At 56.2% G+C, this 12,775-nt stretch overlaps 1 protein-coding gene across 3 annotated transcripts in view; it reads right to left on the reverse strand.

Annotated features, from left to right (window-relative positions):
• Positions 1-12,775, reverse strand: part of ARSG (arylsulfatase G) — a 23,717-nt gene continuing 10,942 nt past the window's right edge. For all 3 annotated transcript variants that reach the window (XM_071764303.1, XM_071764302.1, XM_071764304.1), the window contains 6 exons: positions 12,461-12,648; positions 11,719-11,799; positions 9,178-9,286; positions 4,492-4,612; positions 672-762; positions 1-362 (listed from right to left, as the gene is read on the reverse strand). In XM_071764303.1, coding sequence (XP_071620404.1) covers positions 28-362; positions 672-762; positions 4,492-4,612; positions 9,178-9,286; positions 11,719-11,799; positions 12,461-12,648 — 925 coding nt within the window. In that variant the 3' untranslated portion in view covers positions 1-27. The remainder of the gene's footprint in view (positions 363-671; positions 763-4,491; positions 4,613-9,177; positions 9,287-11,718; positions 11,800-12,460; positions 12,649-12,775) is intronic.

Raw genomic sequence — 12,775 nt, forward strand, 5'->3', positions numbered from 1 at the left:
AAAGGAGCAGCCTGAGCAATTATTTGCTTAAAAACAAAGCCAGGGTGCTCTTTTTTCTGTGCCAGGGTCCAGTGGGGCTGCCTGAGACAGGGGCACTTGGCACCTGCAGGCCAGGTGCTGCCTGTTGCAGCAAGGGGTTGCGGATGGATCCTTGGAATAATCTGCCACTGAGATGTTGTCTGTTGAGATGTCCTCCAGAGCTTGGGTGTAAACCCTGCTGATTGTGGGCAGCACTGCCTGATATTCCCTGGATGCCACATCCAAAGGCTCCTGCTCCTGGATATCAGGATCCAGATTAAAAATGAGGGGTGGCTGGTGATGCTCAGCTGGCCCAACACTCCCGTCGCAAGCCACTGCCCCTCCTAGGGAGGAAAAGGGAGAAAAACAATGGAGTTCCAGGCTTCCAGGGATCACTTCTGTATTCCTCACCCATCTGTGATGACCCAGTCCCAGCTTTGGGAGCCCAGGTCCTGCTGCAGATCTAAGAACACTGAGGCCAACCCCCCCGGGCTGCAAAGCCCATCAGCCAGACACAGGGGCACATCCTTGCTCCTCACTGGGTTTGCTCTTGCTCAGATCAACCTGAGCTGGGTTTTACCTGTGTGGACAGGGAACCAAGAATTCCAGAAGTCTTTTCCCAAACTTTATGATCTCCCCAAGGGACAGGGTACCTGTGGTGTAAAAGGCCTTGTACTGTGCCAGCCGCAGGGTCTCTATCTCACCATCCTTCCCAGCTGCCCCACTGTTGGGGTGCAGCAGAACCTGAAGGGGGAACAGAAAATTGCCCCTCAGCCCACTGCAGAGCATATTTACCCTGGGAGACCTCTGTCCTCCCCAGAAGACACCACATCCCCCCATGCCCACATGTAGAGACACCATTTAGCCCCTGGACCCCGAGCAACCAACCCAGATTTGTTTGCTGAAGAGTGAGGAGATGCCAAAAGGGGGAAACACCAGCATCTAATTGTGCCTTCCTAGCCCTGCAGGCAGGACCCCCCAAAATCATCTCCCCAGACATTTTTCTGCTCCAAGAAAGGGGTCAGAAAGGTGTGGGGTGTTCAGGGGTCAGAAAGGTGTTCAGCAGAGTAGGACAGAATATTTTGGAGCCGGGATGGTCTCAGGTGCTCCCCGTCACCCACCACTGCCCCATCAGCCTTGGTCTCAGAGCCCAGCCAGTGGCCAGGCCACCTCATGAAGCTGAATGGTTGCCTGGGAGCAGCAAAAAGCCAGAGCTGAGGGTGAGCTCATGGGAAGCAGAGGCTGCCCGGGTAGGTGAGGTGCTGGAACATCACCCCCAGTCCATCCCCAGCCCTGACTCACCCCGCTGGGCGAGCGCTCCCTTCCCTAACAACGGCCGAGCCAGCAGAGGGAATGGGGCTGAGAAGGAAGGGAAGGGTGGGTCACATCTCTGCCTTTGGGTATTTAGGACATTTGATCAGCACAGGAAGGCTGCTCTGGCACAGGGGAGAGAGGAGACAAGTGAGCTGGAGGCTTCAGCAGGCTCCTCTCTCAGATCCTATCGGCCACCGAGCCAATGGCTTCACCGAGGGATGAATCATTCGAGGTTTCCTCCCTGGGAACTGAGTTTTAAAAGTGATTCAAGAAATTTCCACTGTGCTAAAAATGAGAAACAGCTGCTGAAGCTGAAGGCCAAGCTGAGGAACAGGACTCACAGCTGATGGGGAGGGATGGGGATGCCTGAGCAGGTGCCCCGCACGCACCACCCGCCCCGGGGTACCCACGGAGGTGGATCCTGTGCTGCCTGGTCCAGGTGTGCCCACTGGGTCAGGGAATTCCTCCAAGAAATGCCAGGATTCAGGGTGGGGGATGATTTCCAAATGCTTTTCCCTTTGTTGCCCTCCCTTGCAAGGTAAATTCAGAAACAAAACCCAAACAAATCTGCACTTTGGAATCCGGTTTCAAATTCATGGTTTAGGGGAAAAATTAGGGGATGAGGTGGCACAAGGAGGAAACCCCTGCTACAAGGTCCTTATATGCTGGTGCTCCTTGGTCAGAATAAAACATCCCCAAAGCAGAAAGCAGCAAATATTTAAGGGCCCATGAAGCCAAGGCATCAGGAACTGGAACAATGAATCTGTTTCCAGCCCTAAAGCTTCACCTACACCCTGTTGTCAGCCAGCATTCCCTCCAGCACCAGAGCTGGGACACTGCCACCTGGGTATAAAGTTACTCAAACCTCTCCTGCTACCACCAAGCAGGGTCCTAAACCTCCCTCATAAAACCACCCCACCCTAAGAAAATCTGCTACAATTTACTGCACAATTAAGGAGCTCATCTCAACTGAGCCCTTTCAAGAAACATCCCCAGGTCTGAAATCCTTCTGTTCATCTTTGACTTGGTTATTTTAATTATTTTAATTTTTTTTTTTTTTTAAGTGGAAAAAAGTGCCTTTTCTCTCCAGAAAACCCATTGTCTGAACTCAGTGCTCAGGGCTGCTGGCACAAGCTCACCAGCTCACGGGGAGCAGGCCTGCACCCCTCTGCTGCTAAGCTGATGGAAAAACCTTCTCTGCCTGACACTTGTACCTTTGATACATTTCCTGGGATGTGTTTATTTTTCCTGCAAACAGCCTTCCCTCAGAAAAGGACCTTGGCATAGCCCCAGCCCAGGTTGTGCAGCAAGGTTAACCAGAGACCCAGGCTGGGAAGGGAGCAGAGGAACAGCTCTGGGGAGGATTGGGAGGAAAACCCTGTCAGACCCCCCTGGGAGAGGAAAAGCAGAGAGGCAAAAGGGGAGGGAGTGGGGGATATCCCCATCACCCCCATGGAGCAATGTGTCCCCACTGAGGTCACCCTGTCCCATCCCAGGGGTGGCATCTCCTGCTGATGCTGCCAGGATGGGCAGGAGGAAGCTGGCTGTGCCACCCTGGCTCTCCCTGGCACAACATCCCCCCAAAAATAAAGATACTGGGCAGGGATGATGCTGGGGCAGCCCAGGTGCTGCTTCCCTGCTCCATTGCTCCTTGGTCTGGCACAGGCAGGAAGGAAAGGTGTGGGCTCACATCCCTCCACCTGGCCCTGACACCCAGCAAACCATTGCTCCCAGTAAACCATCAACTCCCAGTAAACCATCACTCCCAGTAAACCATTGCTCCCAGAGAATCATTGCTCCCAGTAAACCATCACTCCCAGTAAACCATCACTTCCAGCAAACCATCAACTCCAGGAAAATCATTGCTCCCAGTAAACCATCACTCCCAGCAAACCATCACTCCCAGTAAACCATCACTTCCAGTAAACCATCAACTCCCAGTAAACCATCAATCCCAGCAAACCATCAACTCCCAGTAAACCATGAACTCCCAGTAAACCATCAATCCCAGTTAACCATCAACTCCCAGTAAACCATCAATCCCAGCAAACCATCACTCCCACTAAACCATTTTCCCAGATAAACCATCGTTCCTGGGAAACCATCACTCCCAGCAAACCATTATTCCCAGCAAACCCTGGTCCCCAGTCCCAGTGCCCCCCAGGCAGGAGCAGGGGGTTAATGGTGAGGAGCCCAGTGGAGCCCATTGGCCACATCCCAGCTGCTTCCCCACTTTATCTCCCAGCTCAGTGCAGAGTTCCATAAATATGAAGCAAATACCAAAACCCTGATGGACACAGAAAGCAAATCCAAGCCCCCCACTGGGAGCTGGCTCGTGGTGCTCACAGGAGGGTGGACTTTGAAAGTAAAATCAGGCTTTATCTGTGGGACTGCTATTAAAGCCACTTTTTTACTTTTTTTTTTTTTACTTTTTTTTTTCCCTTTTTTTTTTTTTTTTCTTGTCCTTTTTCTTTTGGTTCTCCAAAAATCTTGTGCAACTCCCAGCAAAAGGCATCACCATACTGCTGGTTCTGCTCACTCTGCTTAAAGGAGCTGTCAGCAGCTCCTTTTCTATGGACATGGAGCAGCAGGGAAGAGGGTGGGATGCCCCACTCGGACATCACTTATGGGAATGTTCCCCAGCCAAGGAGCTATGTGAAGGAGGGACTGGATTCATCACATCTCCATCTGACAAGATAAATAAAGGGGATACAGCAGGTCTGAGCCCCTGGGGTGTTTTCCTCCCACACTGCTGTACCTTTTGTGGTTAGGAAGGAGCCAGTCCATGCTGGGCACCAGGGGGTTGCTGTAGTGCACCAAGCATCCCATGGGATTGTGCCCCCCAGCCCTGCCAGTGCACAGGAATACACACCAAGCTCCTCCCCGGGATATTTTCACCTCTAATCCCAGATTTATCAACCAAGAATCAAACGATTCATCAGTCCAAAAGCCCTTTTACCCCAGTACCCCCAGCCCAGCCTTGGTCCAGCACTTCCCACCTCCATCTCTCCTCCTCCATCCCAGCAGGATGATGTTCCCATGGGTCTGCACATTGCCAGCTCTGAGCTTTTCCACCTCCCACTTACCTGGTTTAGCTCAGAGGAGGTGGGACCTGCTGTCAGGAAGGGGATGTCACCAGGAGGGGTGGCTCTGCCTTACCTTGTGCCCCACATCCGACCACCCAAAGAGGACTGGGGACACATCCAAGCCATCAAAACGTCTGTTTGGGGGCAGGACAGCCCCAGCCAAGGCCACCAGTGTAGGAAAGATGTCCAGGGTGCTGGGGAAAGAGGTGACTTTCATCAGAACCAGGCACAAAGACCCCCAGATTGCCTCCCCAACCCTGGGGGGCACTGGGTGCACTGGTAGCAGGGGTGGCCTCGGAGTTGGGGTCTGGCTGCTCCCCAGCACCCATCCCAGCAGCTGAGCTCTGCAGGAAAGGTGAAAACCAGCTTGAAGCAGAGCCTCAGCCTCAGCTACTCCTCACTTCCCACACCTCCCACCCCTGACTGCTCACCAGGCCCGGGGGGGTCCCACCAGGATACCCTGCACCCAGCAAACCCTGCAGAGACCCACAGACCCACAGACTGGTTTGGGTTGGAAGGGACCTTAAAGATCACCCAGTTCCAACCCCCCTGCACGGGCAGGGACACCTCCCACCAGCCCAGGATGCTCCAAACCCCATCCAACCAGGGATGGGGCAGCCACAGCTTCTCCAGCCAACCTCACAGGGAAGAATTTCTTCTAAATGAATCCACAGGGCAGGGGCACAGCGAGGAGTGGGGCAGCCCCCTCCCACCCTGTGTCCCCCCAGCCCCCAGGGTGAAGGCAGCAGGTCACCCTCCAGAGAAAGTGCTGGCACAGGGAATTTTTATGCCCGTGCCAGCAGATCCCAACACCCCAGGAAAATGTGGTCTTGCTTTTGCATGGCGCAGCAGGAGCCACCACAGCCAGGGTGGAAAATGTGCATTTCCCACCAAAACACCCGTCAGCATTTCCACCATAAACCTCCCGGGGGTTTTCAGGGGCCTCAGCCACAAGAAAAAAAGCACTCAGGGATCATCCTTGGTGATTTCCCACTTCAGAGGGATGCAAGGAAGGAGCAGGGAACCAGTGTCACTCTCTGTTTTCCCACCCCACTACCTGTGATCCCAGGGCCATTCCCCCCAGCGTGTCCCCACGGTGCAGAGGGACCATGAGTTGTGCAAAGTCACTGCTGGGTGGGACAGGGACCACCCATCCCTGCCACCAGTCCCCCCCATACCCTGGGGCACAAGCTTCCACCTCCACCAGCCACATCATCCAGTGGGGGCTGGGATAGGGACAGTCCCCACAGGGGTTCCCTTGCCCCCCAAATCCCACTCCTGCACAGCACAAGTGTCCATCACCCAGCTCACCCCTCACCAGTGTCCACTGCCTGACCCTGAACCTCTAAAATGAGCCACCAGGGGTGTCCCACGGCCTTGGGAGAGCGGGATGTCAAGTGACACATGAGAGGGGACAAGGCTGTGGCATGGGAGCCAAGAAGCTGGCAGAGCCACTGGTGCCAGGCAGCCAGCAGGGACTCAGCCAGCATCCGTCCAGCAGTGAAACCTTGCTGCTGGTGGCTCAAGGGGGTCAGTCAGGGCAAGAAAATTGCTGGAGGAGGTGAAAGCATCAGGTTCCCCAAGTTAGGGACACGCAGGGTCCTGCCACACCTCCCCCATCCCCGTTCCTGCCACCGCATTTCTCCTGCCGGCTGCGGGATGGTGGCTGCGTGAGCAGGGAGGGAAAAAACAGAGCCCAGGGCTAAAGGGCCCCCGGTTCTCCCATTCACCGAGTTTTAATTCAGCTGCTAAGAGACGGAGAGAACAAATAAGAACAAACACTGCTGGGAGCAGCCCCGCTACGGCGCAGCCCGAGACGGCCCCCGCGGCCAGGCCGGCCGGGAGGCGCCGACCAAAAAATTCTGGCTCCCCGCGGTGCCCAAGGCAGGGGACATCCCTGCAGGCACCTCGCTGGGGTCAGCCCGGGTCCAACGGGAATGACAGCCCGGGGGCAGCACCCTCAGGATTCCAGCCAGGTGCCCAGGGATGCTCGAAGGGTTGCACCGAGGAGCCCCCCGCCCGAGGGATGGGGCAGCTGGAAAAGTGGCACCGGGGTTGGGAGGTGGCACCAGGGTTGGGAGGTGTCACCAAAGTGGGAGGATGGAGTGACTGAGGGTAGAAGTGGCTGAAGGAGCCCTCGGCTGCGGGCAGATGTGGAAAAAGGCCTGAAAAATCAGGATTTGGGTCAAAATTGTCATCGAAGCAAGCGGGGGCATCCGGGATGCTGAGCAGGGGAAGCCACGCTGCCAGTCCTTGTCCAAGGGACATTTGATAAATAAAAGTCACTCCAGTGTTCTGCTGCCAGCCCAAACACCAAGGGGAAAAGTGTCCTGCAGTGCCTGGGGATGGGCAGCACCCTGTCTGCTGCCCCAGGGCTGGTGCTGAGCAACCCGAGCGGGCTGGCAGCAGGGAAGGGTGCAGGCAGCTGAACCAGCTCTGCCCCCACCCCAGACACCTTGCCCAACCTGCCCAGCCCCAGGCTGCCAGCACAGTCAGGATGGTGCAATTGGCTTCTTCACCACCCCACTGACCTATTTCTTCCCTGCCCTACTTTGGGTTGGGGCAGGGAAGGGCAGAAGCAGAGTCAGTGGCTCCGACAATTAAATATAATTAAGAAAAAGCCAACGAGGCAGTTTTTCTGCAGAATCTGACGTGCAAGTGCAGGTTTTGGGGTGATGCATCAGCATTTCTCAGCTGGTTCCAGGTTCCCCAGCCCCCCGGGCATGCTCACCCACCTTCACCTCTCTGCTCCCTGCACCAGGGAGGATGTGAAGCTGAGCAATGCCAGGGAGAGGCAAGGCAGAGGCTCCTCTCCTAAGCCAGATGGAGATGGTTTCAGCATTTTCATGACCTCGGGGGCAGAAGGAGGATCATGGAGGTCCTTAACCCCTGTTCTCACCCAGCCCCAGCCCTTCCCAGGGGATCCCACTGGCCTGAGGTCCCACCTCACATACAGAGGTCCCCCAGACACATCTGCACACAGCTTTCATTCCTTCTCCAGCTTCTTGGATGTCCCCATCAGTTGGGGGGAGAAGTCTCCCACCACCCTGTTTCATGAGGGTAGCAAGAAGCTAACCCAGCACATGCTCATCCCTCAAGGGATGTCCCCCAGGTTGACTCTGGGTGTAGAGAAAAGTCACCTCCAACACTCAAAACCTTCTGAAAACCTCAGGGTTGCCTTTACATTTCCACATCTGAGCTAGGTTTCACCATAGGGCCTGGGCAGTGCTACAGAGTGATGGGACAGGACCCAGCAGTGGGGACATCAGTGGGCAGGACCTGCAAGACACCACACCAGCTGCTGGAGAGGCCAAGGGTGCTTTGCAGGACAGTGCATGGACCAGAACAGCCCCAGAAGAAAAAAAAAACCACCAAAAAATCAAAAATACAACACAAGCCAACCAACAAACAAAAAAACCAAACTCCGACCCAAGAAACAAACTCCCAGGGAGCTGCTTCCCAAGCACCCACCATGCAGCAGAGCTGGCTCTCTGGGTTTCAGCTGTCCAACCTGCTGGGCTGGATCTGGGAAGTGCAGATGATAAGGTCTTGGAGGAGATAAAGGGGATGCCTGGGCTTGGAGGAAGGGGAGGAGAGGGCCGAGGGGAGCTGGGGACGGGCACTGATCCTGCACAGGACTGGGCAGCTCTGCCCACCTCCTGGTGGTCACCCCATCACCCAGCCGTGGGGAAAGGGTTTGGCAGTGAAACCCGAGGGGTGCTGCTCTGCCAGCCCTCGGTGCCACACCTCAAGCCTCGGACCTTCCCCTGCTTGCAAAACTCCAGTTCCCAGAGCTGCCCTCGGGCCATGGAAGGAATGAGTGGTTCCTGTTTATCTCATGGGCCTTCGGCCCCACCAGTCAGGAGCTGCTTCCAGCAGCTGGGACAGGAGTTTCCCAACACCCAGCAACCCTCCCCCTGGCCCCACCACCGTGACCTCCACCATGCCGTGCTTCAAGGGACAGGGACATCCCGATCCACTGTCCCCAGCCCAGGTTGCACAGGGGGGGGCTGTAAAGAGGGCTGCAAGTGCTGCCTGCAGAGCTGCAATATTGCTGCCTGCAGAAGTGCAGTACTGCAGCACCCAGGGGTGCAATATTGCTGCATGCAGGGGTGCAATATCGTTGCAAGCAGAAATGCAATATCGCTGCATGCAGAAATGCAATATCGCTGCATGCAGGGGTGCAATGGCAGCACGGAGGGGTGCAATATCGCTGCAATAAGGTCCCCTCCGTGCCACCCTGGGCAGCTCAGCCTCCCCGGGGAGGAGCATCCTGCCGGAGCCCTTCCCCTTCCATTTTCGCCGAAAACAGCAAAAGTCGCTGCCTGCCCCCGGCCGCATCCTGCGCCGATTGCAAGCACCAGCTCTCCGGGCAGCCTTTCCCACAACCGCACCCCTCCTTCCTCCACATAAAGCCATTCACAGAAACCACAAAGCCTAAGCCTGCTTCTCGGTGGGGAGAGGGAACATCGTCATCTTTTAATTATCGGGAGGCGCGCAGCCACCGCGGCCGAGAGGCACACGGAGCCCAGCGCCTGCTCCGGCCGAGCCAACCGGCCTGACAAAAAGCCCTTTCAGCTCCTCACTGCCCAAACATTAAAGTCTTAGGGGCTCGGGAGAGGACAAAAGAGCGGCAGAGCCTGGCACAAGGCAGGCAATGAGCGACCCGGGCGGCTGCCAAAATCCGGATCATCACCTGGGTCCTTCCAAGCAAAGGGAAAGAAAGAGGCAGCCCCGTTACCCCCGGGGTGCTTCTTACCTGAGCAGAGCAGGGCTCGTCCTCCCGGCAGGGATGTGGCCGGGCCAATAAGCCAGTGCTGGGACCCGGTGTCCTCCTTCCCAGGTCGTTTGCTTGGCTGAGCTGCCACCTGTGAGAGGAAAGGGCAGAGAGCTCAGCATCCTGCATCCCAGGAGCTCCGTGTGGATGGGAAAAGCTCCTGACCCCGGAGTTCCCCTGGGAAAGGAGCTACTGGGACACAGAGATGGAGTGAATGACCCCAAAGGAAGGTGATTTCCCTGGAGATGGAGCTGGGTCAGGGGAGGGAGGAGAGTTAGAGGAGTTTTTAAGAGAGGGAAAAGGAGGGGGAAAGAAGAGGGCTCAGTTTGGCTGAGCTTTGTGTTTCTCTGCTCCAGCAAGTGATGAGACTCAAAGAAAGCTGCTGGAGCTCCCACTTTTACACCCACTTTTGATACCAGGTGAGAATGTAGAGCAGGAGAGAAATACAGGAATATATTCTGGAGGGCACAAACAGCCCTGTGCATTCAGCTCTGTGTGATGAAGTAACAGCAGCCCAGCCCACCCCCCCCCCATCCCCAGCCTGCTGGCAACCTGCTTCATTAAAAATACCATCCTGCTGCTAACCCTCCTGCCAGCTAATTAACCTGTCCTGACATCACCCAAAATGCCCTTGCCCTGCCCTTGGGTTTGAGATGCACACAGTGTGGGGGAGCTGCCTGGTCCCTTCCTCCACCTGGGATGCAGAGGATTGAAATAGAGGTGCTGGGCAGCAAAACAGAGGTGCTGAGCAGTGAAATGGGGGGTGCTGAGCAGTGAAACAGGTGGAAGGGCATTAAAGAGCCTCCACTTTGTCTGCAGCCCAAAGGGCCCCAGCAGCTGGAAGGGAAGGAGCTGGGAATGGGGCAAACAGAAAATTCCAACCGGATTCACCGAGCAAACTTCCCAGGCACAGCCTTTGTCCCCCTGCTTTTCAGCATGCACATGGCAACAGTGCTTGCCCAAAGCCACTTCCTCCAGGCAGAGCCAAGAGAGAGGTGACCTCCTCATCCTCCCTGTCCTTGTGCTGGTCCCCATCCCAGCCTGGCCCCTCAGGAGTCCTGGGCAGCTGGGCTGATCCTGCCCTCCCAAGTGATGCTGCTGAGCAGAGGAGGACAGGGATGGCAGCACCAGGGAGAAGGTTTCTGACCTTGCAGCACATCCCAAATCTCTCTCACTCCTTACTCAAACTTCCACTGTTTCCCCCCCCAGTGGAATTGGGGCCTGGAGCAGTGGGACACGGCCAGCACTGGGGTCTCTTGTGGGGATCAGAAACATGACAGCACTTCCAACACCTCCAGCTTGAGCAAGGTGCCTGCCCAGCCTCCAGACACCCCAGGATATTGCAGCAATTCACAGCAACCCCTGTTTCAGCCCATCCTCCCAGGAAGGCAGCTGCAGTTCAAGAGCTTTTTAGGGGTTCCAACCAGCCAAGGGATTTCAGGACCCCCTCCCTGCCCAGCTGATGTTTCCAGCCCGACCCCTCTCCTGCTGGGGCTGGGGGTGTTTCCAGAGATGCTGGAAAAGGGGACAGTGTTTTCCCAGCTTTTTTTTTTTTTCTTTTTTCTCCCCAAAGGCTGAACTGCCTGTACCATCTGCTTCAGCTTGTGACCCGGCGGTTGCTCAAGAGCAACCCAGGTCGTCAGCAGGGTTTGTTTACTAAAATAAATAAAAAAGAAATAATGAAATTAAACGAAGGTTACAATTTCCTCACTGGGAAGGGGAAAGCCAGCCAGCCAGCCAGCCAGTCAGCCCAGAGGCTGTGTCTGCCCAGAGTAAGTGGCCCTGGATCCATCTCCTGGGTGTCAGGAAGTGGGGGAGGGATGAGGAGGTGCCCATGGCTCCCTCCCTCTCCCCTCCCGACCCCTCCTCCTCCTCCTCCTCCTGACCCCGGGCAGAACCGAGCCCGGTGCGCGTTTACACCGCGTAATACAAGCAGAAGTGGGAAATGCCTGACTCATGCATGCTTCTGGCTGCCCCAGCTGAAATAAACCCACCGAGCAGATGGCTTGGCCGGAAAAGGAGGAAAGGCAGAAAAAAAAAAAAAAAAAAAAAAAAAAAAAAAAAAAAAAAAATAATCCCCGAAACAACAAAACGGCCGAGAGAAAGAAAAGCAAAGTGCTGGGAAGGCTGCTGGGTGCTCTCCTTTGGGTGCTCTCCTCTGGGTGCTCTCCTCTGGGTGCTCTCCTCTGAGTGCCACGGGGCTGGGGGCTGCAGGACCCTGCTGGAGATGATGGTCCCAGTGTTTGGGTGGTGAGAGAATCCCACTTCCAAAGCCAGGAGCTGCTCACCTCAAGCTCGGGGGCAACAGGGACTGGAGAGGCCCCGGTTCACCCCAGTTTTAGGGGGAAACTTGACTGCTTGTAAGACAAAAATTAGTCTCTGGTGTCTTAAGGCTATCTGAGGGCAGCAGAAGGGCTGGGGAATGAAATGCTCCCCGTGTCCCCCTCTGTGGACAATGAAGGGCTTGGTGGAGCTGTTCCCCCCAGGGACAGGGACCCCCCTCCTCCAAAGCTGCCAGGTTACCTCGCTGCCTCTGCCAGGCCCCCACAAACGGCCCCAGACGTCCTGCCAGCTCACACTTCTGTGCCCAGGGGCCATTGTCACCTGCAAGAGAAAGAAAAATGTCCCCATGAGCAGGGCCAGGCCCTGGGGGCACCTCTGCAATGGGAGAGGGGGAGAGCAAGGACAAGTGACCCCTTGCTCCATCCCTCCTTCCCATCCCCCTGATGCTTTCTCACATTAGCAAGGACTGATTATTATTTATTCTTTTGTCCAAAAGTTTGATTTCAAGGGCTGGGGTGGCCTGAGCCTTGGGTTAAGGGCTGGAGCAGGGCTGGGGTGCAGGGAGGGGGTGGTTACCACCAGCTTCAGGTGTTAATGAGCAGTGGAGAAGTTCCTGTCCTCAGGAGCAAAACGTCCTCATTAGAGAGGCTGCTCAGCCAGAGCGGATTTGGGCTTCTTAATGAACGAGGATTTGTGGTTTAATTAGGCACAGCCCGGCCAGTTCAGCCCCATGGATAAAGGGGGTGATGGGGTGAGCACCCAACTCAGTAGCCTCAGTAGCCCAGGACCCCCTGTCCCCATGATGGGTCAGTCCTGGGCAAGCTCAGCCACAGCTCCTGGCACAGAGCAGCCAAGAGCATCGAGGACAAAGGGACAAACAGGGGTGCTGCCCCCCACCCCCCACCCACCCCCACCCCAGGTTGGTGCTGCTGCAGCCACCAGCATCACCCCCAGCCCCCCGGAGATGATTTTCCTGCTGTACCTGTGAACCACAGGAGTGTCTTGCCCTTCCCATGGCTGTCAGCAACCCTCTTGATCTGTCCCACCAGGGCATCCATCTCCCTCAGGCCAGCTCCATAGATGCCCCCGGGGGTGGGCAGTGAGGGGACCCCCAGGGGGACGTGCATATGGGCCAGTGCCAGGTAGAGGAAGAAGGGGCGACCACTGTGGCTGTGGAGAAGAGGGGGAGAGAGTTCAGCAGGGTCAGCAAAAGGGAAATGTGGCAGCAGGAGGACACCATGGTGGTGGCACTGCCAAAATTGGGGACATAAGAGTGGTGGCTCTTCCTCTTCCTGCA

The sequence above is a fragment of the Heliangelus exortis genome, chromosome 20 (genome assembly GCF_036169615.1).
Source record: "Heliangelus exortis chromosome 20, bHelExo1.hap1, whole genome shotgun sequence".
In the NCBI taxonomy this organism is placed as follows: domain Eukaryota; kingdom Metazoa; phylum Chordata; class Aves; order Apodiformes; family Trochilidae; genus Heliangelus; species Heliangelus exortis.